The 22,697-nt window shown below is 38.2% G+C and overlaps 3 protein-coding genes across 3 annotated transcripts; 2 read left to right on the forward strand and 1 right to left on the reverse strand.

Moving 5' to 3' along the window:
• Positions 1 to 5,549: 5,549 nt before the first annotated feature.
• LOC145234659 (uncharacterized) lies at positions 5,550 to 7,348 on the reverse strand. The gene is made up of 2 exons (XM_080099372.1): positions 7,118 to 7,348; positions 5,550 to 6,352 (listed from the first exon to the last, which is right to left on the reverse strand). The coding sequence occupies exon 2, from the start codon at positions 6,326 to 6,328 to the stop codon at positions 6,020 to 6,022; it is 309 nt and encodes a 102-aa protein (XP_079955498.1). The 5' UTR covers positions 6,329 to 6,352; positions 7,118 to 7,348; the 3' UTR covers positions 5,550 to 6,019.
• Positions 7,349 to 12,624: 5,276 nt separating this feature from the next.
• On the forward strand, positions 12,625 to 14,755 carry LOC145234191 (uncharacterized). The gene is made up of 2 exons (XM_080098947.1): positions 12,625 to 14,644; positions 14,712 to 14,755. Exons 1-2 carry the CDS (start codon positions 12,625 to 12,627, stop codon positions 14,753 to 14,755), a joined length of 2,064 nt encoding a protein of 687 aa, XP_079955073.1.
• An 82-nt stretch (positions 14,756 to 14,837) lies between these two features.
• On the forward strand, positions 14,838 to 17,444 carry LOC145233838 (uncharacterized). The gene is made up of 6 exons (XM_080098619.1): positions 14,838 to 15,239; positions 15,920 to 16,016; positions 16,094 to 16,268; positions 16,324 to 16,387; positions 16,872 to 17,037; positions 17,166 to 17,444. Exons 1-6 carry the CDS (start codon positions 15,056 to 15,058, stop codon positions 17,269 to 17,271), a joined length of 792 nt encoding a protein of 263 aa, XP_079954745.1. The 5' UTR covers positions 14,838 to 15,055; the 3' UTR covers positions 17,272 to 17,444.
• The last annotated feature ends 5,253 nt before the right edge of the window (positions 17,445 to 22,697 follow it).

The raw sequence follows: 22,697 nt of genomic DNA on the forward strand, positions 1-22,697 counted from the left end.
AGTTTCTCGTCTTTCTTTAGTCTTCGTTCAAGAGAACGGAGTCTTCTTTCTGCCAACACGCGGTTTGGCGGAAGTTGAGTTTGATTTCCTTTCCATAGCAAGGGCAACTGATAATGACCGTCTACATGCAACGCGTCCCGTTTCATAATTTCGAGCGCCGATCGGTCTTCACGCGAAATTCTCTTGTCATCAATCACGGTTAAATCAGAAAAATCGGTTCTCCACAGACAGTCGATTTCTTTGCTCATGTTGTCGTCAAAACTGCTCACGTAGTTTAGATCAATTCGTGTTCCGCTGGTGGGCGCAAAGGAGGGCCCCAACAAGGACCACCCAAGGGCCGTTTTTACTGCAATAGGTTGTTCGCGGCGGCCGCAGCGCGTCTCCTGGAAAACCATCAATTCAGGGGCATCGACGCCAGTCATTAGTGTCACTTCTCCACCTTCGATCTGTGGAAACTCTAAACCGCGTAAGTATGACATCCTTTTCAGTTTTGCCTTTGATGGTAACTTGTTTTTACCGGAAGTTTATGTATAGCCATCACACTGTTAAGATTAATACTAGGTCCATCATCAAAGGCAGGAGCAACAGACAGGGAAACTATTTTCGTTGGCATAGTTTGCTCGTGGCCTACAGTTCGCAGCGATACAGTACGAGACGCCCCTTGCAAATGTAGGGCATCCACTAGCCGTTGACTACACATAGATTTAGTGGCACCAGAGTCCAAAAATGCATAAGTGAGAAATTCTAGGTTGCCATTTCGCGCCCGAACTGGCACGATATTCATGTACATATCACCACATATACTGGTATTGCCACATATCGTAGAAGGCTTGGAATCCGATGTCAAATGAAATGAATTAACTTCACTGGTTACCTTTTCTGCAGTAGCAGAACTGCAGTTGGCTTCTGCTCTATAAACCTCCCGATGTAGCAGAGTATGATGAGTGTTTTGATCACAACCGGAGATTTTGCACGGATCCTTCTCCTTGCAATCTCTGGCGTTATGTCCTTTCTGCAAACACTTGAAGCACAGTCTTTGCCTCCGTGCAAATTCGTATCGTTGGTAGACAGGCTTCTTTTCAAACGAGTTGCAAGTAGTCAAATCATGGAGTCCTGTGCAAAACAAACAGCGAGCCTGCGGGGCTTCGGTTCCCGGCAGCTCAGACGACACGGCGTACGTCGCAGCCCTATTTTTTCTTTGACCACTACGCGTCTCCCGTACAGGGTGATTGGCCCGTCCAAACGACGAACTTGCCACGGCAGCCTGATTATCGACAAATTCGGTCAGGTCGTCGAAATTACGTTCTCGATCATAGGTTTTGATTATACGGGCGACGTCTTTGTCCCATTGCTCTTGCATGTCACTGGACAAACGACGCACAATCGCCAACAAATTTTGAAATGTGTCCAAACCTGCGTTGCCTTCGATTTGGGATAGTACCACTTGACATGTCTTCATCAACCTCGCGAATTTCTCCATGCTGTGGACGTCTTCCGAGCGAAGTTTCGGTCGGTACTGTAGCTGATTTAAGCAGGTGCGCGCAACGATGTGATCCTTGCCATATTTTTCCTTCAGCAGTTTTAGGGCTTCGGCGTATCCTCCTTCTCCACTGAGCATGGAACAATGCCTTATCAGATCGTTAGCATCACCGACACAAAATTGCTGCAAGTAACTGAGACGCATGTCGTCGTCAGAAACATGGTCAGCAATATGACATTTAAAGCTACGAATAAAGGTATGGTACTCCATAGGATCACCGGCAAACTTTGATATTTGTGGGGGTGGCAGTCTAGCGTCTTTCTTAACAGGTCGCTGATTACTAGTCGACGGTTGGGGCTCCGGCAAAGCGCATACTGGCAGATCAGACATAAACAATTCGCGGACTTCGCCAACGACACTACTGGTGTTTGCACAATTACAACGGCATTTAGGCTCGAACGGAGTGGCTTCGGGCTTCAAACCTAGTTTTCTGGGTTTAATAGGTGGCGGAACAGACTTACTTGGTTCGTCGGACTTTGTAATCAAGGTCTGTGTAACTGCCGTACCTAATCCTACCAATGGAACAGATAGGGGTACTTCAACGGGGTCTTCCTCGTAGGAGTTCACTTCCAGCTCTGCCATGTGAAGTGCGTGTTTGAAACGGATTGCCTTTTCCATCTCATCCAATTTTCGTCGTCTATCCTTTTCTTCGCGCGAACGAAGTTCTTCTTCTTCACGGCGCTGACGTTCTTCTTCGCGGCGCCGACTTTCTTCTTCACGGCGCTGACTTTCTTCTTCACGTTTAACACGTTCCCTCTCCCTTTGGATAGACTGTAACTCATAATTCTGCTGTATTCGCAGACGTAAATTTTGCAGTTTTAATTTCGATCTCCGCTTCATTTCTAAGATAGCCGAACTAGATAATGTGCGCACGTTACTTGTCACCGAACCATCCACTGATGGTGGGCGTTGCGCTACATTCTCCAGCGGATTCGATGTAGAGCAGGGGTTCCCAACCTTTTGCGATCCCGTACCACTTGAACGCTCTGCACTGCCACGCGTACCACCATAGAGCACTAATGTGCTCTATGGTACCACTTCTTACAGAACAACTAATTTGTTCGAATCATATTGTATTTAACACTAGCTTAAGCTACTTGAGCCACAAAACAGTAGATGATATCTGTCAAGAGCAATCATTTGACATAATTAACGCCACCTGTGCCACAGCGTTGTTCGGCTTTTCATAGCAACTATGCTTTTTGTTGAGAATTGACATGACCTGTATTTTGAAGATCGTAATGATACGAAACAACAGGAATAGTTACGTAACAATTACAATAGGCCTGGGGAATGTTTTTTTTTTTGTAAACAAAACCAGATAAACAAAATATAAAGTTGCAAATCGAGGTTTTTGTGAACAAAACAAAAGCTACTCGCGTACCACCTGAAAACCCTTCGCGTACCACTAGTGGTACGCGTACCACAGGTTGGGAACCCCTGATGTAGAGGGTTCGCCATCGCGGAAAGAGTGAACACTCGCTTCGACCCATTCTTCCGTGCGTTGGTTCACGTCGTCTAACTCGAATTCGGGATCGTCTGCTGCCATCTTCTTCGTAATTGCGTTGGTACTGAACAACTGACAATCGGCCAGTCGAAAAACTTTTATGTAACGCTTTCTGTAGCGTGTTCCCCTTTCACGCAAACGTCACACAATGTGGCTCAATAAAAAACGCGGACACCATAAAGGAACGACAATTCGTTTTAATGGTATGGTCAATTCCGGTTTTTCTGCACAAGAAAAACGAAAGCATATAAAGCATGAATCACAATATAACACGCAATAAGTAAACATACCAACGGTTTGGCCACAGGGGTTTTGGTATTAAATGATGCTTTAAGGGCCGAACAAATCCTGCACAAACAACCAAACATTTACAGGTTTAGAACAAAACTTCACATTACAGTACAAAGCCAAACTTACCAGCAAAATGATTCACAAATGCAGCTTTATCAACTCAGCAATTTATTTGTACTTTCTAGCTGCTAAATAAAGGTATCAGAGTTTAGATTGATGGCTTCAATTCAAATTATGCCTCTCAGCAGTTCACAAACGTACACCACGAGGCAAGTTACAAATGATTGCAACATACACAGTACACAGGCAATTGACGTCACGCATTGGAACATTACTTGTCACGCAATGGAACACTAACTGTTGCGTCACAGGACAATTGTTATACGTTTTGCTAGGCAAAGTTATGTTCACAACAGTTGGCGAAAACGACGTAACAGGCAGTTTTGACTGTGCTGACAAATACCGGGACCAGTCTTTGAATGATGCTTTACTCCAGGGTCCGGATCTGACCAATTCCTTTGTATGAGTTCTTTCAAGGTTTCGGATGGAAAAAGGTAGCTCTTGTGGCCGACGTGGAGGCCATGTTTCATCAGATACGTGTGAAGACGACATAATAAGATACACTTCGGTTCTTGTGGTGGCCTGATGGCGATGTGTCAAAGAAGCCCACCGCACACAGGATGCTTGTTCATTTGTTTGGAGCAACTTCGTTCCCCTTCTGTGTGAGTTTTTGTCTTAAACAAGTGATATAACGGTTATTTTTTATATAACACAGGGTTAATAACTTGACACAAACCAAAAGTGTAAAACGCTAAAATATGGTTAATCTAGGTTTTGAACCGAGTTTTGTTTCATATGATGCTCCCACTAGAAGCTGTATTGCATCAGGATTGGTTGCACAAAATCATGCAATACGTTGAATATAATCCAATAACAGTTGGGTATTTTTACCAGTGTGGAAAATAACCTCAATAAGTTTTGAGGCATTTATAGACAACTGTACCTTAAAAATTGCAGTTGTTGATTCATTTTAAGTATTTCTAACAGCGTTTATGCTGATTTGATGACTTAACTGTTGGTGAATGTGGCTTACGGTAATGGGAAGTATAAAAAGAGAACAATAATATTAAACATATTTTTGACAATCATTTTTAAACATATTTTAACCATAACGTTTCTATGTGACGAATGGTACTGGAGTTGGCATAGGTAAAAATAGGCATTTTATAGAACCAATCCTTCATTTAAACTTTAACACAATAAAGCGGCAAAGCCTCAATGACTGTCAATATTGAATGGCCGATTCAAAGGGATAGTTAGATTCGATACGGTTGAGTGGGATTCTTTAAGACGAGCCCGGTAGGGTTTGGAAGGCACAACGTGACTTAAGGTATTCCAATCAACCCGTTGATAAAATCTCAAGGCTTGTTTGGTCACTTCTCTGTGTAGCCAAGCGTCCCCAAAATCGGCGCTCAAGATAATGCTTTGGTAGAATTCAGATCTAATTTATCGTAGTCTCTTTAGCAAACCCTCGGCTAAATTATTAAGCAGTGGGTGTAGGAATTCGTTTGGCGCGATCTGTGGCTCCAATAAACAGGGAACATGTTTTTAGTTAAAACTTGAGTTATCACCTTCCAATACGAAAACTGGAACTGCGTTTTGAATGGTCGACAAGCGGTTGATTTCACGCTTAGCCTCGTTTAATAGCTCGAAACGTCGATCCCTGGATGCTGAAGTTGAGCCATATGCCTGAGCGTCTTCAGCGACTGTTCCGAAGTTTTTGATAAATCTAGGCGCCTTAGAACGTGCTGAAATTCTTGTGAATTATATCTTGAAATCCTGATGTTTGCATTGCACACAATTGACAGCCGATAGTGACACACAGAGCGTTTCTTTATTTCTGTGTATTCGAGTTGAGTTGCGTATTAATGAATAAACGTTTCAAAGGCGAACGATTAAATCAGTTTCCACATCCACAATTGGAGAAAAAGGGCGATCAAGTCGAAAACAAGCTATTTATAGTAGCGCAAAAATTTAAGTTTTACCTTCAACCTTTTTCTCTTTATTCATTTTTTTCACGGGCTTCGAACTCAGGACACTCCCGGGGACGAATCCCAATCAGTTTTTATGTCTGTATATGGGTCAGGCGCGCTGGACCATTCGGCCTCACTTCAACATGAGCAAATCTTTTGCCTTTTATTTTATAAAAATGCAACAATATGAAGTCAGAGCGCCCTCTAAACAAGCTGCTATGCTTTTTCTCAGGTACGAGCGACTGTATTCTACTTGAAACTTGAACCAGAAACGACAGTATAAACAGGAGGAAGTATGTGCAATGATGAACAAACACGCCGTTTGTGCGGAACATTCTAGAAGAAAAAAATTTCTTAGGCATCAAACGAAACGGAAATGTTACATCTTTGAGAAACTTTTTGTGACGAATTAAACACATTTTCCGTTGTTGTATGAAATGCTTTTGCACACGACAATGCAAACGTTAATGTAAACATTGTACATGATAATATCATGGCCGCTAAATTATTTGCTATTAAGTTAGATTAGGCGATGACAACAAAGTAAGAAACATTCTTTTTACGCACTCCTTCATATGAAACAGAATTTTATGCACGATATCTACACAATTAGAAGTTTTGTTACAAACAATTGTCTACAATCTACACCTAATCGCTTTCATCCCATTGGAAGCCTTGATACAAAACTGGGTTTGCATATTCCCTTATTTTGTCAGCGGGAAAGTGTCCAGTCTTTCTGGTTCTTGAATTTGTCCCAAAACACCTCCGATCGCACATCAGCCGCGATGGATTTACATAAACCTGGTCGCCTAATTGCAGCTGAATCTCATCGTTGGTTTCATTGGTTGGATTGTGGTCGGCAATTGCCTCTAGGTAGCGAGGAACTGAACCATAGTACATGTAATCGTCGTCCAAAGTGCAAACCGTGATAGAATCTTTTCGTGTTTTTGCCAGCATAAGGGTGTACACCAAACGTCCAACCTGCAATTGGAAATCCAAATTTATCACAGGGCAAAAATACAGTAAACCTCGGTTAACCCGGATTCGCTAATTCGGACAAAACTGGAGGTACAAATGATTTGCAATGTGGTAAGGCTTGAAATAATCGGTTAATCTGCATCTTTGCTTAATGCGGAGAATTTTTTTGCCCAAACGGATCCGGGTGAACCTTTCACTCACGATTTGCACTTTCTCTAATATTTGGTTAAAAACACATTATTGTTATATTTAAACTCTCATTAAATGGGCAACATGGCCCTGACCTAGATTATATGTGCCATGAAGCACTTGTAGCGTGTAGTAGAAAAAAATAGTCACAGTCCTATTTCTTAACTCCTAGGTTATTTATTGATTAGTTTACTTCAGACTTGTAAACGGGCCTAAAAACTGGAGCCCAAACCCGAATCGTTTTTGAGAAGCCCGTTTGGACCCGAAAGTTTGATTAACAGGCCCATATATTGAAGCCTCAGGAATGATCAAGACAACATATACACAATAGACAATTGGTCTTGAAAGAGGCATTTTAGGGCTGTTTGACATTAGGTCAGGTCCAGCAACTGGCTACTTGTAGCTAGTTAAAGTTATTTAAAGAATGACACGGAGTGTAACTCTGTAATTATAAATCACTTCAGGCCAGAAATAGTTGGTATTTCGGGAAGTAGCGTAGTTTTTTATGTGGCGTTTTAAGGCCAATATTTGTCTTTATTTTGCGTGGTTTGATGTTTTAGATTTGTTTTTCTAACTTACATTTGAGCTTAACGTTCCAACAAAATCTTGACAATCACTGAGTAGTTGGATATCTTGCACAATGCTAAGAAAACCTTGTTCAGTTTCCCGGTGAAATGCAGCCAATTTGGTGTTTTCTTGAATGGTTAGAAAATTGTAGAAGGGAAACCTATAAGCAACAACACATGTCAGCACTATTGTTATACTCACACAAAATTTTGCAACTTTCCGAACTGTATTCTCAACTATCTTTTCGGGCTTCACAATATTTGCTTATTTGATCGATGCTTTAGTAACTAATATCCAGTGTTTTCGACATTCTAAGTTCGTGGAGGTCAGTATTTTTGCCTGAGAAGATTTAGGCTATTTGTTTACCGGTCAAAGAAGAGAATTTCGATTTTATTTAAAAAATGATGTACGTTTTCGGACACTAAACCAGCAATTCTCAAACTCGAGTTCGCCATGCGATTTAAGAGCGACGGCAAAGAGCTTGAAGTATAACAATCTCATGCAACGTCAGATCTTATGACAAAAAATATGACAGACAATATAAATGAATTCTCTGTGACAAGACATTGTTATTTACTATATTTCCAAGTAACAAAAAAGGCGATTGTTCGCGCATAATTTCACTTTGTGACGTTATAAACTGCCTCTGAAACATTTCCAAAAAATCTTACAAAAACTATTTTTATTTCAGTCTGCATTTTATTGCGACAACTTTCGCAAAGAATCTATTAACATCGAGTTGTTAACTAAAAAAATTGTTTTGCTTAGTCATTTTCTAGTTTATTTGAAGTTTCATAAATTCGTTAAGATGTACTTGAAAATATTGCAAAGGGACAGTTGCAACAAAAAAATTAAAAAGAGTTTGAGAATACAATCATCATGTATATTCTAATCACCCCATTTGTTATCACTTACATTGCATTAAGAGGTGGGCCTCTCTATGTCTCCTGGAAACTAACATTTTTGGACCCAGTCCGCCACTATTTATGCATGTATGTTGCAACTTGCTTTACATTTCTACATTACATGCAACACCTGCAGCTAATAGCGGTCATACTGAATCAGTTATTGTTGCTGTTAATGTACTAAGTGTACCAAATTATGAAATTTAAATGTACATTATTTCACTTCTGTTTGCTAATAAGACCAAACCGAAACCGAAACCGAAAACAAACACATTGTTGCAAAGTAGACACAGTCAGTTGTTTTTTGGAATACTGGGCTTTTACATTAAACCAATATCCATTACATTAGTTTCGCCTTGCTGTAGATGCCGGGTTCGTCAGTTGCCAGAAACACATTTTTATCTCTTGACTGACCAGCCTGGGTTTTCCCCGCCAGGTCAATCACGTGACACATGTATTCTTCAAGTGCAAAGAGCTGGGCCTCTGTAAACTTGTCACTTCGGCGAATGTGTACTCTATAAACAGTTAATGTATTTGTTCACGTACCAAACTGGTTTCATTCTTTTTGATTATCGTAGTGTTGGGTTTATGTTAATGTTCGCTGATGAGTGCCAAGGTTATACCCGCGTCACTACAAAATTACCAGGTACCACTGTTCTTAACCTCCCAAGCTCCTGAGCTGGTCAGAACCGAATCCTGGAAATTCAAAACAGATGCCCAACATGATTTGGCATTTCAGTTGAATTGTTGGACTATCTGATTCTGAGGTCAAAGCTCGCAAGTTAAAACGAGTTAATTACGTAAGCTATTATTTTGAAATTTGCACAAATTAATATCGCAACCGCAACTGTAAAGTTGTTCTGCATGTATGTGTAAACCAAATACCCAACAGACATTGTTGAAACTTGACTTTTGCTTATACAGTCAAACTTCGATACTATGCCACCCTTTGGGACCGAGAGAAAGTGGCATAATAGCGAGGGTGGCATAATAGCGAGGGTTGGGTGTAAAAATAGTCTTGTGACGTGACAATGTACTGTAATGCCACGTTGTGTTGTACGATTGTAATTTATTACAGTATACAGTATAAGGTACAGTATGCAGTATAATTTATTACAATAACGGATAGATCGTGCATAGAAGAAACAGGATCTGTTAGTTTTGTCGTGACACAAGCACGGAACGGCGTTTACATAACTCGCTGCAAAGCCGTGAAACCTCTTAACATGACCACGTTTGTTTACTCAACGATCTGTTTTTCATGTTTTCTCTGTTTTATCATGAGCTCAAACCGAAAATTGTCAATTTTCAATCCGGAACCAGACCGTTAATACAGTAATACTGTACTCTCATGTGTCATAGTATCAAGGGTAAGGGGTGGCATAGTAAATATATTTTCTATTGAATTTAGTTGGTGACGATCAAAAGTGGTATAGTAGCGAGGGTGGCATAATATCAAGGTGGCACAGTATCGAAGTTTGACTGTATATGTGACTGCATTAAAACTTTAAATACCTTAAACTCACCCTACAGTTGAATTTGAAAATCCAAGTTTTTTCTTCAGTGACTCTAGTTTATTTTCCACGGTTGGTTGAAGTCGGGTGACGTATGCAAGCACGTGACCTATCCACCAGTGATGCGGAACGTCGTGCAAACCGTTAAGAGCAGATTTCAATTGGGTGGGGATGGTAAGAGGGGCGAATGGGGTAAATGGGTCAAATGCTCCCTTCACTTTCAATATCACAGTTTTGTGGTGATTTGTAGTTTCGTGGCTTCCGTTACCTAAGCATTTAAACCGATAAAATAAATAGAAAAAGCATTTAAACTGATAAAATAAAACAGACCGTTAGGAATTCGTGGTCACAAGTGAAACATGTATTTAAATATATATTGTTATCCCTTCCTTGGCGGTGTTAGTTTAACTTGCATAGATCGTTCGCAAACTAATTTTAATATATTGATCGCTGTTTTTAAAGCGAAGTTACTTTATAACTTTGGGTTTATATATTTTTTTCTTTTTATCCACTAGAGGCAGCGTTTCAAACCAACCGCTTGGAGGTGCAACATTTTTGTTCCCTCCTTTACCCCGAAATATAAAAATAAAACGATATTGTACGTGTAGGCTACTGAATTCCTAGATTTTATGTTAACAATTAACCAAACCGTAACTTAATAAAATATAACCACATACATCTGGTCTTTAACGATTCTTTTCGAACAGAAAGTTTCTTTTACAACGACAAAGCATTTTTTACATTTGTATATTGGTACATGGTTTTTAAAAGAATTATAGTAAAATTATTCGTGGTGTAAAAAAAGTCTATCAAACTGCGCAAAACCATATCGACCTTGAATTTCTGGGGCGGTTTCGAGCCCGGATTTGTCAACATCCTTGCATGTTTCACTCAATGGTCTGTACGCCGTCTCAAATAACTCTTTACTGTATACAGGAGTGTCAAATTGTAGTTGCAACGTTCGGTTGGTGCCCACAGCCAGAAATAAACAAACCCCGATATGATGAATGAGACAACCGTGCCCGCATCCACTTTGGATGATGCAAATGAGTTTGCGGGCCGACTCGCAATTTTCTGGATTCTTGTGATAAGAGTAAAGATTTTTATAAGAATTTTTGTTTTTGTACACTACCTATACAGCTACGTCTGTACTATATTGATATAGAGATACAGTAGATGTATTATAGGGTTGCCATACCTTCCTAATTTCTAAGAAAAGTTCTTGTTCTTGACGTGAGTTCTTAATTAGTCATTTTTTCAACAATTACGTCAAAAAAGTCAAATCGCTGCTACAAGTAAAAGTAAACGTAGATCTGAGTTATTGTACGATACACAAAATATTTTCTATAAACAAGGAGTTGCTGTAACAGACTGTTTCTGGCAATGAATATGGCATGTGATATGTCTCGTATAAATGTGTTAAAACATTTTTCGTTGCTTGTGAAAATGTAATTTTTCGGTTGTTCTTATTTTGGGGTGCATGTCGTTAAAAACCCTGACTGCAGGGATACAGAAGTACTAGTTCGTGAGCCAAATTAAAAAAATGCAGCGTTTGCCTACAGCGTAGACCAATATCCATATTTGTTTCTGCTGAATACAAAACAGCAAAGCATAAACCATTAACAGTAATAGTTTGCAAATGTCATTTTTTACATAAATGCTTTGAACACAAATAAATTCCTTTCGTAAGTCTTCTGCGCACCTTTTTATCTATCGTTTTTATGCGACGCTTGTTTCGCACCTTTTTATCATTCCGTTATGCGACTAAAGTGTATATAAATGGGTGCAATTGATGTGGCCTTCATATCACTGATGATGGCATGAGCATTTGCCGAAACGTTTGAACAATAAAGCATGTCGCTTTTAACGTCTATTTGGGCCGTTATTTTCACCATTAAACTTATGAACAGATCCGTATATAGTGTTCCAAATTCCTTTCGGTTCTGTTAAAACAGGTGAATATTTTATCGAACTGAAGTTGAAGCAAATTACATATGCAACCGACAGTCAAAGATCCTGACCAGTAATATATTACCTACTTTTATGAAAAAGGAAACGCTTTTTACAGCCGTTATTGTTTAAACACAGAAATATTTATGCTTCAATGAGTGGTAGAGCTAATAACACAAAAATTCACAGTTAAAAAGTTTGCGTAAAGAGCGCAGGTATTTAAATTAACAGTGATACTGGGATAGGGTTGGGACCAAACTTAACATAAAGAACTGGGTTTTAGGTTAATTTTACTGTTATTGTTATTATGAAACTTTAGCCTAACCCCAATATTCCTAACCGTCAACATTTATTACCCTTTTTTGTACATGTTTATTCTTACGCGGTTCGAACCCATGTTGCCCCTGGGTACTAATTCCGAACTCCTACAAAAATTTTAAAATTTGTCGATAGGTTTTTACGCAACCTATCGGTATTTAGCAAACCTGTCTACTGTGAGTTCCTGTATTAGTAGCTCTACCGCGATGAGCTAATAATAGTTACACTTGAAACAGCAAATACAACTGATCAATGAATCGGACAAAAATACTCGCCTGCAGTTTTGACAGAATTTTCCAAACTTTTGCTTGAATTTTAAATACAGCCTTCGGTTTCTGATGAATCTTCTTACATTGATATGACGCTGAAAGCGAAAACATTGCGATTATAAAGCAAAATGTGACCACTGACCACGTTAAATAGTTATGATGGCAAAATTAGTCACAATTTGTAATTGGTGAACAGACAATGTACACTGTAAAAAATATTCGTAAATTTTACTTACGAAAGCCGTTTTGTTTTTACGGTCGACTCCGTAGTCTAATATTTACGCATTTTTGTTGTAAATTGCCTTTTTCTAATTGCGCTGACCAATAGCATTGCAGTATGCCGTCACGTGATCTTAATGTGGTGCATGCTGCTGCCTGCTGCTGACAGAGGACAAGAGACAGTTGTTTGTTGTTCAGCACAGCTAGTCATGATCAACAGGATCATCTTGTTTAGAAACCAGTCTGATTATTGGCGCAAAATAAAGCATAGTTTGCAGACAGTTGTTAAAATGTTTTGTATTGCAGTTTTTGTTGCAAATCAATGTCTTAATATTGTAAGTTAAATGGAATCGAAATTTGTTTGTGCGTTGAGCACATGTGAAAAGGAGTTTGATACTATTAATGATATCATAAAGCATATAAAAGAACATATTCGAAAGGGGTATAAAGTTAAGTGTCCGTATGTCCAATGTGGGCGATCATACACTGTTGTGTCATCTTTTTCTTCTCATCTAAGTCGCTGTCACACTCCTAGTCTCAGTTCCAGTTTAAATAATTCAACCCATAGCTTCGAAGTTACGGAGTGCGAAGACAACGTTTTAAGTGTTCCACAGCAAGTAATTGAGGTAAACGCACACATATCTGAGCCATTTACTTTTGAAACTGCTTTGAGACATCAAGCTCTTTTGTACTCGTTTCTTCAAGAAAAACTGCTTATTCCTAAAAGTACTATCCAGGAAATAATTTCGGAAGTGCAAACTATTTATGGGGAAGAAACTAAAAACATAAGAGATGCTGTAACTTTAAATTTACAACAACATAATGTTGGGGAAACCATTGTTAAGGACATTTTTAAATTGTTTGAAGATAAGCAGTTTTCGAAAAAAATGTATGGAGATTATGGTCCTTTACGCTCTTCGTACCTGAGAGAAAAGTACTTTACATCATCGTTTGTTTATGTTAAGCCCCTGTCTTTGAAACTGACAACTTCATGCATTGAGGTAGCAAGATCATTCCAGTATGTCCCAATACTTAAATCCATTTCAGCTATGTTTAAAGATTGTTCTGACCGTCATGACTTTACTTTTCCCAAGGTTAACAAAGAGTATTCAGATTTCACTGATGGATTAGTAATTAAAAACCATCCCCTGTTTAGTGGTAATTCTCAGACAATTAAAGTCATTCTTTATCAGGATGCTTTTGAGGTTACAAACCCCATTGGGCATGCAAAAGGAAAACACAAAATGCTGGCTGTGTATTACAGTCTGGGCAATTTGCATCATCATCACAGATCAAGTATTGACTCAATACAGCTTGTTTTGTTATGTAATGAAAAATATGTCAATGAAGACACCCACAGATCTATTTTTGAACCTCTTGTTCAGGATTTAAAAATTCTTGAAACTGAAGGACTTGATTTGGGTTTTCCAGTTAAGACCAAGGGAGCATTAGCGTTCATCTGTGGTGATAATTTAGGAAGCCACTGGCTTGGGGGGTTTTCTACCAACTTCAGCTCCAGTGAGTACATTTGCCGATTCTGCTCATTGAAAAGATCTTCTTTTCACAGTGACCCATTTACACAATCATCAATTGTAACCAAACAATGTTACAACTTGTCTGCTCAAAATGGAAATAGTAGTTTGTGTGCTGTAAAATTTAACTCTGTATTTAATGAATTATGTTATTTTCATGTTTGCCAGCCAGGTTTGCCACCTTGCATTGCACATGACCTTTTTGAGGGTGTAGTGCAGTATGATTTAGCATTGTACATTAAGTATTTTATCAAAGAAGGCTGGTTCACTCTATCTGAGCTGAATCAGCAAATTCTTAAATTTCCCTTCAGAGGAAGTGACAATACCTCACGTCCAGTTACTGTAAAGAAGTCATTAAATAAGTTGGGTGGAACAGCTTCTCGTAACTGGTGTATGATCCGCTTTTTTGCTCTATTGCTGTTAGATTGGGTGGAAGACTGTGACAATATTGTGTGGCAACTAGTTTTACTGCTACATTCAATTGTTGATTTAGTCTGTGCTCCGTACCTTCCACGCAGTGCTTTATCAGCATTGAAACATTACACGGAAGATTATATTGATCAGCGTTGCGTTGCTTTTCCTGATATTCGTTTGAGACCTAAACATCACTACATGCAGCACTACCCATGGCTTATACTACAATTTGGTCCCCTTGTTCATGTCTGGACCTTAAGATTTGAATCCAAGCATTCTTATTTCAAGAGAATAATTCGTGCCTCTAAAAATTTTATCAATGTTAGCAAAACTCTTGCAGAAAGCCATCAAAAGTTGCAAAGTTATTTGATAGAAAAGGGAATCTTTGGACAAGACCTAACAGCTGTCTCTTTTGACTGTACCCATTTTTCTGACGCTTTTGTAGAAGCTTTTCGCAACTCTCCATTTGTCCTTGTCGATTGCAGATTTTACAAAAGCATTGCATACAAAGGAACAGCATACAAACTAAATCAATTTGTATTATTAAAGAAGTGTTGTTTTGATTTTGAGGTTGGCATGGTTAAATTGATGTTTCAACATAAATCTTCCTATTACTTTTGTGTAAACAAACACATAGCTGTGTATATTCCCCAACTTGGATTACATGTTTTAGACGAAAAGTGTGTAACTAACTGTTTTGTCAGTTTGGAAAGCCTTCTTGACTTTTATCCTCTTAACGTTTATAAAGTTAGCTGCAAGACGTTGTTATGTTTGCATCATGCAGTTTTTTAAATAATTTAAACCTTTTTTAGGGGGCTATAGATTAAAAATGGAATACGATTTTGGAAATGTTTTGCCAAACATAAGTGAGCAGCAGATTTTGTTGCTAAAACAAACACTTACAGACATTGGTGTAGAAACAAAAGATGATTTGTGTGACGTCAGAGAAAGTGACATCACTCATGTGGTAAAACCGATACAAGCAAGAAAGTTAATTAAAGCCTGGCAAACTGGTAAGTACAAAAACAAGTAAGCCAATATTAATAATGTTGCCTATGTTTATGGATACTCTTACATATATCTACAGTCTCAGACGACAGTGTGTCATCAGCTACAGATCAAGTAAGCAGCAGCCCAGAGTCAGATGTAAGCTGTTCATCCAATGAAGTTAATTGGATACAATCATTTTCTATTCCCTGGCACAAATTTCCCAAAGTAGTTATTGAGAACTGTATGAACGAAGTTTATCCTAGTCCTGCTGTCAGGAGAGAAGTTATTAAGTTAACTGTTGAGGAAATTTTTAAATATACGAAACGACCTGGAAGAAAAAACCTCGAAGTTGTTGCTCATAATATTGTTAATAAGTATCCCAAATCATTTGAGGATAACATTGATGGGGTAAGAATTGGAAATGGAATCGATTCGCTCACCAATCAGTTGGTATATAAAGTAGAAAACGAAACAAGGAAGGAAAGGAAGTGGCTGAAAGAATTTAAACTTGCAAAAGTAAATATTGAGGATGAAACCTGCAAAAAATGGCTCCAAAATGAGTTTATTACCAGCTCTTGCATGCAGAATAGAAGTAAAGTCAAGGAGTATATGGATAGAACCTTTAATGAGCGCCAGGATGATATTTCCAAGAAAACTCTGGTTTCAATTTTACACTCAAAATGGCCTTTTATGTTTGAGGAAGAGTTCATTTACTCAGACTACGAAAAGATTGTCAACCTATCAGATTGTAAAACCAAATTGATAGAAGTCTTAAATGAGAGATCCATAAGAATATTCAAGTAAGCACACAACCTAAATGTACTCTATTGCTTTAAAACTCAGTGCATTAACTCGTGTTATGTTCTACTTTGTTCAGAATTCTGAAACATCTAAATCAATCCAAACCAATCCATATCCAACGCATTGTTTTTAAATCAATAAAGGATGAATGTGAGCTGCTTGAAAACCAGTTACCCAAAAAAATGCGCTTTTTGGAAGTGCTTGCAGACTACTTTAGTGAAAATATTGACCACGTGTACAAAACATTTCCAGTAAGTTGGTATAATGTTTGGTTTGTGAATACAAATAAAACACCTGTCATTGTAGGTCCACAAGTCTTTGGAAGAAATTGTGGAAATAATTCCAAACACACCATTTATGATCATTATGGGTATGCATATTATTTATTTATTTACTATTACAGTTTTTGCTATCTTTTTTACCAGAAAAAAGTTAAACGTGATAGTTTTGTGTCTTTTATAATGGTTCTTGGTACAAAAGTACGTGTAAGTTTTTTTGGGGCAGGCTACTGCAAATTTGATTGAATTGTATCTTTGTAGGGCAGGGGTCACCAAACTACGACCTGCGGGGTTATTTCATCTGGCCCGCGACCGTATTTTTCGATTCGCCAAATCGTATTAAACTTTGTAATGGCCATTTATTCCTTACAAAAGACTTCCTGCAACGACATATAGAAATAATTTTGCCTAGTCCAATGGGATTACAACACCCATGTAAACTATGCCGTACTCGCAATTTGTTATTGAACTTATCCGGCGGGCTGAAAAAATTTGGTGACCCCTGTTGTAAGACATGATAATTTGCCATGTTTTGGATGTATATTAAAATTAATAAAAAAATTAATACTTATTCAGGAAATTCAACTGCTACTGCTGATAAGTTTGTTGTGTGCATTGAAAGACTGACGGTGGCAAAATTCTCTAACTTCTGGGAAGCGTTTTCATATATGTTTGTCTGTTTTTATGTGCTAAACATGCAATATCCACATCACGCAGCTGCAACATACGAATTTGTTCAAAGGTAACAAAGTATAATGCAAATAGAAAGATGTTTCATAACTTTTTACAAATACACTATGTGATTTATTAGGAAAGATCATAGCTACATTTCGACTGTCTAAAGCTGTTTTTGTATTTATCTCTTTTCAGGTTCTGTGCTGAACTGAATTTCTCCAAAACAAAGTTAAAAACAAAGGCCAGTCCAAAAGTGCTAACGCTGGTGAAGGCTATGAAGCGATATGATTCAGTGCTTTAAGCCTTTTGTGCATAAACCCTTGCATTAGGATAAGCCTTTAGTATGTATTTTGGTGTTGCTTATTCGTTTATGTAAGGTGAGATATGGGAATTGTTTCCTGTTTACCATTAGTGTATAGCCTGAATTGAGTAAAGTGGCCGGCTGACTGGCACGGCTTCTGCGTACATGTAAATTCTGTAAATATGTTGGTCTAGGCTGTGATACCATTTTTGGTGGGGTGCATTACCTGACATTTAGCAAAAATATTTTTTTTTATTGAGTTTTTGTGTTTTCAATGTATAAGATGGGCCTAATTGTTTTTAGATAGAGAAAAGCAAAAGTTTAGAAATTATTTTTCGCTGTTAAGCTGCAGTAATTTCTATCACTATTAAAGTACTTGGTCTGTTATTTTGGATTTATCTATTGTAATCTTAAAGAGTTTTCGGAACACTGCCTTTTCTGCGTAGTTTTGCTGCACATCAGTATCCCTGATCGTGTCGTTTAGTTTTGTGTGTCACTTAAGATAATATGAAAAGTGTAATGTATAAACTTGCCCAATTCCAGCGTTTTTGTGTTCGAAAATCATGTTACTCTCGATTAGTTTTGATAATACTGCCCTAATTGTTCTTACTCAAAATGGGTGAAACATATTTTGACTGAGATTGTAGGATAAGTGTTTTTTCATTGCTAATAAAACACTGGTTTTCTTTTTTAAGTGCATTTTGTGTAAAATCTACTGGAAGCCCGAGCTTGTTATTTTAAATCTACTCCGAAAATGAGCAATTTTACTCCAGATATCAGTAAAAGTACGTATGTAAGAAAATAAGTTACCTGTAAATTTTACTGGCACTTACAGTAAATTTAAAGGTAAACAAAGTGATTCAACCCGTGATTTTTACGGCAGTTTACGTAAATTTACATTAAACAACAGTAAAAATGCACTGTAGAAATTACCGCGTTATTCCGTAAAAACTGCTGCCAGTCCTTTTGCAGTAAATTTTACCGAAATTTTTTTAACAGTGTATAAAAAGCCTTTAAGCCATATTTTTCCACATTGTTGAACTGAAAAACTTATGATAAAAATCCAATCAATATCTTACATTTGGTGCAACTGTTTGAAGGCCTTTCGTATCTGAAAAACACATATGAAAGTGATTTGTTTCACCACGACTACAGACATTTCTTTTATCTTTTTAAAATCTCACAGCCAAAAGCCCAAAGTCCGGGATAATGGTGCCTTATTGCAAACAGATAGTGAAGGAATCAAAGAAGCGTGGGCTGGCTATTGTGAAAATCTGTAGAAGGGTGCAAGTGTGTCTAATGCTTTATCGTTTACGCGGGATAAGGCAAGGTTTAATCGAACCTTCCATACTACTAACTGAGATTGGTGAGGCGATCCGACGTCTTAAGCCTTTAGTGCAGGGGTTCCCAATAGGGGGTACGAAGATCCTTGAGCCAAAGAGCAGCTTTTATTTAGTAAGAAGCCTCATTTTCCCATAACAATGTTTTTTTACTTCACGCCAGTAATTTCTGTGTGAAATATCGCTTTAACGTTTAATTGAGCTATAAAAGCAATTTAATTTAGCAATATATATATGAAAAAATCCATCACAGTTTTTTTAGGGGTACGAGCTCTGATCTGACAAAGGGGTACAAGCAGCAAATATGGTTGGGAACCCCTGCTCTAGTGGCTCCCAGCCTCTAATGGCTCCAAGCCTCTAGTGGCGCCAAGCTGTCAAGTACGGGTGTCGGGAATATCGTCCTGGCATGGCTATTGACGCAACAATGACGTTGTGACTTGCGCGAGACCGCATTGTTTGCGTTTGTGCGTTTGTTAGTGTCTTCTCTGTGTGCTCACCGCATGAAAGTGATCATCTTCTCTGTGTGCTCACCGCATGAAAGTGATCATGATAATTAAATAAGTTTACTGATAATATGCAAACTGTCGACCAATGTATTTTATCTGTGTAAAGACTATAGTTGCCGGTGAGCATTCTGTGTGTTACGATTTACTCGTTACAGTAGCAGGTATTGACAACACGTTGTCTTGTATTATAGCGAATACGAGTTGGACCTGCATACATTGTGTTGTGCATTATACTGTTGCAGCCTGGTTTATTTGCCGGTAAGTTGGTGTGCCTAATAGCGACGTTATTTATGCTTTACTTCAATGCATAATTATGCCACAACCGTTAGAGTGGGCAAGATTCATTTTGCCGTTAAGCTGTGTATCTGTACGACGAAGTGGCTATAAGTCATTGAACGATGTGCTTATAGTTAACCTGTGATTACATGCTTAATCGAAAAGCCTGTTCAGATCAAAGTTTGGTATGTTGCTTTTTACTGTACGATTTTTACTTGTGGCGTGTCTTTGCAGAAAACCCCGTTTATTGCGCGCGTCATATAACCTGGATCCAGTAAATATCTGTTGCTGGTACCGGCAGTTTATCTAGGGTCTGAATGAAGGTGCGACGCTACACAGACCTTTGTAAAGATATTTTTCCTTAAACAGGTTCGGTTAGGATACTAACATCTAAATTGGAATAAAAACATGCATGACTTACCTCCTCTCAGCTTTCGGTTCAGGTAATGCATATTGCAACACAAAAAATATAATAGTAAGCAGAGATAATACCAGTGGGAGAATTGCCTTCCATTTCATTTTTACAACATCAAATTAAATTTAGCAAATCCTCAATGCATGCTGGTAAAAGTTAAACAGAAATTTTCACAAATACTCCATATGAGGGTCAACAACTTTCAAACGTCTATTTACTTAACTTTTTTTTCTTTTTGCAAATTTTCCTCTGTAAACGTTGTTAAAAAATGTAAACTGGCTGCCACTTATTTATTAGAATCGCAATGAATCTGTGTAGTTATAGGTATATATATAACTTCAAAACAGAAAGTTAAACATAAATTTTCACAAATACTCTATATATCCAAATTTGAATAACCTAGTTAGGCCTGTTATCGAGGCCAGCCAAAATAAGCAACATTTTTTGGGTACTGACTTATATCATCCTCTTTGTTCAGTCTTTTTTAGGCTAAACTCATGTGAGCAAATCCATGTGCTTTGACACGTAGTTCAAACAATGAAGGTCAACACCATTAGTAAATCATTGTCGAATCAATATCTCCGTTGTCAGACAATATTCCAATTTTAATTATAAGTAACAAACGAAACGATCGTTCCCACAAAATTTCGGTTTGTATATTCTTTAGAGCATAATTTTGCATGTTATTGGGGAAATAAAATTTGGAAAGGGCCGCCATACGATAAAAACTCAAAGGTTTAGGAACCACTGCTGTTTCGTTTTCTGCTGATATCAACGTGCCATGTTGGTCTTGTGGTTTTTTCCTGTGTTTAGTTATGCTGTGCCAACAATATTGCAACATGCTATTCTCACGATTTGATAAGCAGTGGAACATAATCACTTTTTTCCGCCGCGGGTGGTATTTGTTAAATCCTGAGTAATTAGTCGGGTCAGTATTAGGTACTAATAAAATGGTACCAAACCTATTTTTTATCGCCGAAAATGCTTGTAAATTCCTAAATAATTAAAGAAACCATAAATTTCATAAGTACCTTCAATGTATAACTAAATGCTTAGTTTATAAGTGCTGTTTAAACCAGGGCTTCTCAAACTGTGGGTCGCGACCCCAATTGGGGTCGCGTAATATAATTTTGGGGTCGCGAAACATTATGGGTTATTATGCCAGTCACAATAAATGGTATACGTGCGTACATTTATTGTTTAAACATCATTCCCGTACATTCAAACTGCTCTAAACACATTTTGTAGAACTTAGAAGAGTATTACCAGCCTCGTAGTCATAAGCGCCAAACTATTTTTATTCCTATTGTGTGCAAACAATGCCGAAAAAAACAGATACCACAAGCGTCACAATATAGATTATGACGTCACAAGAACTAAGACTGTTAATCTGTGCATAAAGTTAGAAATTAATTTAGGCTTTTTAGGCGCCATTAGATGGTATATATATAAAATATAAGTATTTCTTTACATCATACCCATCAAAAGGGGTCGCGTAGAAATTTCTGTTTTAAAATGGGGTCGCAGAACAAGAAAGTTTGAGTAGCCCTGGTTTAAACCACCACATTGCTGCTCTTGTGTAATGCTACTAACAATGCATCGTACGCTTAAGTCTTGGGTTCGAATCCCGTTGGTTTTTTATCTTTTGCTTTGCAGACTTGTAGAAATGCCGGCGGTTAGGGCTATTCGGGTCAGGTGAAGGTTTAAAATCATAAATAACGCCAAAACCAACCGCAATCATAAGTATTTAATAGTTTTCCAAAAAAATACGAAAATATCTTTACTGCCCCCCTAGCGGAAAAGTGTTGTTATATTCCTTTGCCTATCGGCTCAGAGTTGCAAGTCGGGCCGGGCTTTTCGGGCCGGGTTCGGGTTCGGGCCGGGTTCGGGCCGGGTTCGGGCTTAGGTATTTGTGAGAAAACGGGCTTAAAACGGGCCTGACTTTAAGTTCCGTGTCCGCCATTTTTTTTTAATAAAATCACTCAGCTAAGTAACAAGTCTCTAGCTTTGACCTAATGCCCACTCTACTTTAAAACGTGTTGTTTACCCCATTGTCTACTATTATTTATTGTGTTTGTTGTCTTTCTCTTTTTTCTTTCTCATCCTTTGTTGCAAGGCTTTTTTGGATAGGCCTGTCAATCAAAATTTCGGGCCTAAACGGGCTTCTCAAAAACGTTTCGGGTTCGGGCCGGGCTTCGGGCTTATACTTTCGGGTTCGGGCCGGGTTCGGGCTCAGATTTCGGGCCCGCTTGCAACTCTGTATCGGCTTGTCTACTGGTCTAGGTTTTAAACCGATTTTTGTTCCATATACAGCTTCCGCAAGAAGCTATATTGCATCAGGGTTAATTGCACAAAATCATGCAATACATTGAATAATCCAATAACAGGTGGGTATTTTTGCAGTGGGGTGCATGTTGTTGGATTTGAAGCGACTCCAAAATTAATGAACGAATCCGGTCAGATGTTGCGTCCAATATTTTAAGTTCGGCAAAGTTGACCCTGCGCATAGCGTTATTTTGAAGATGCCTGCATACTTCCGATTTTTCGTTGGCCGGGTGTTCTTTTATTCGAGTAACCAAATTTCGTTGCGTCTCACCAATATAGGAGGATCCACATGAACACGTAAGTCTGTCAACAACACTGCAGCGAAGGTTGAACTTTATATTTCACTGATGACGACAAAAGTTTTTTGTCGAAACGTCTGTTCAATAAAATGAATACGTTTTATTCAATTTGTTTTATACTAAAATTATTAAACATATTTTTGACAATCATTTTTAAACATATTTTAACCATAACGTTTCTATGTGACGAATGGTACTGGAGTTGGCATAGGTAAAAATAGGCATTTTATAAAACCCAGCCTTCATTTAAACTTTAAACCAATGG

The sequence above is a fragment of the Phallusia mammillata genome, chromosome 6, assembly GCF_965637545.1.
Source record: "Phallusia mammillata chromosome 6, kaPhaMamm4.hap1.1, whole genome shotgun sequence".
Lineage (NCBI taxonomy): Eukaryota > Metazoa > Chordata > Ascidiacea > Phlebobranchia > Ascidiidae > Phallusia > Phallusia mammillata.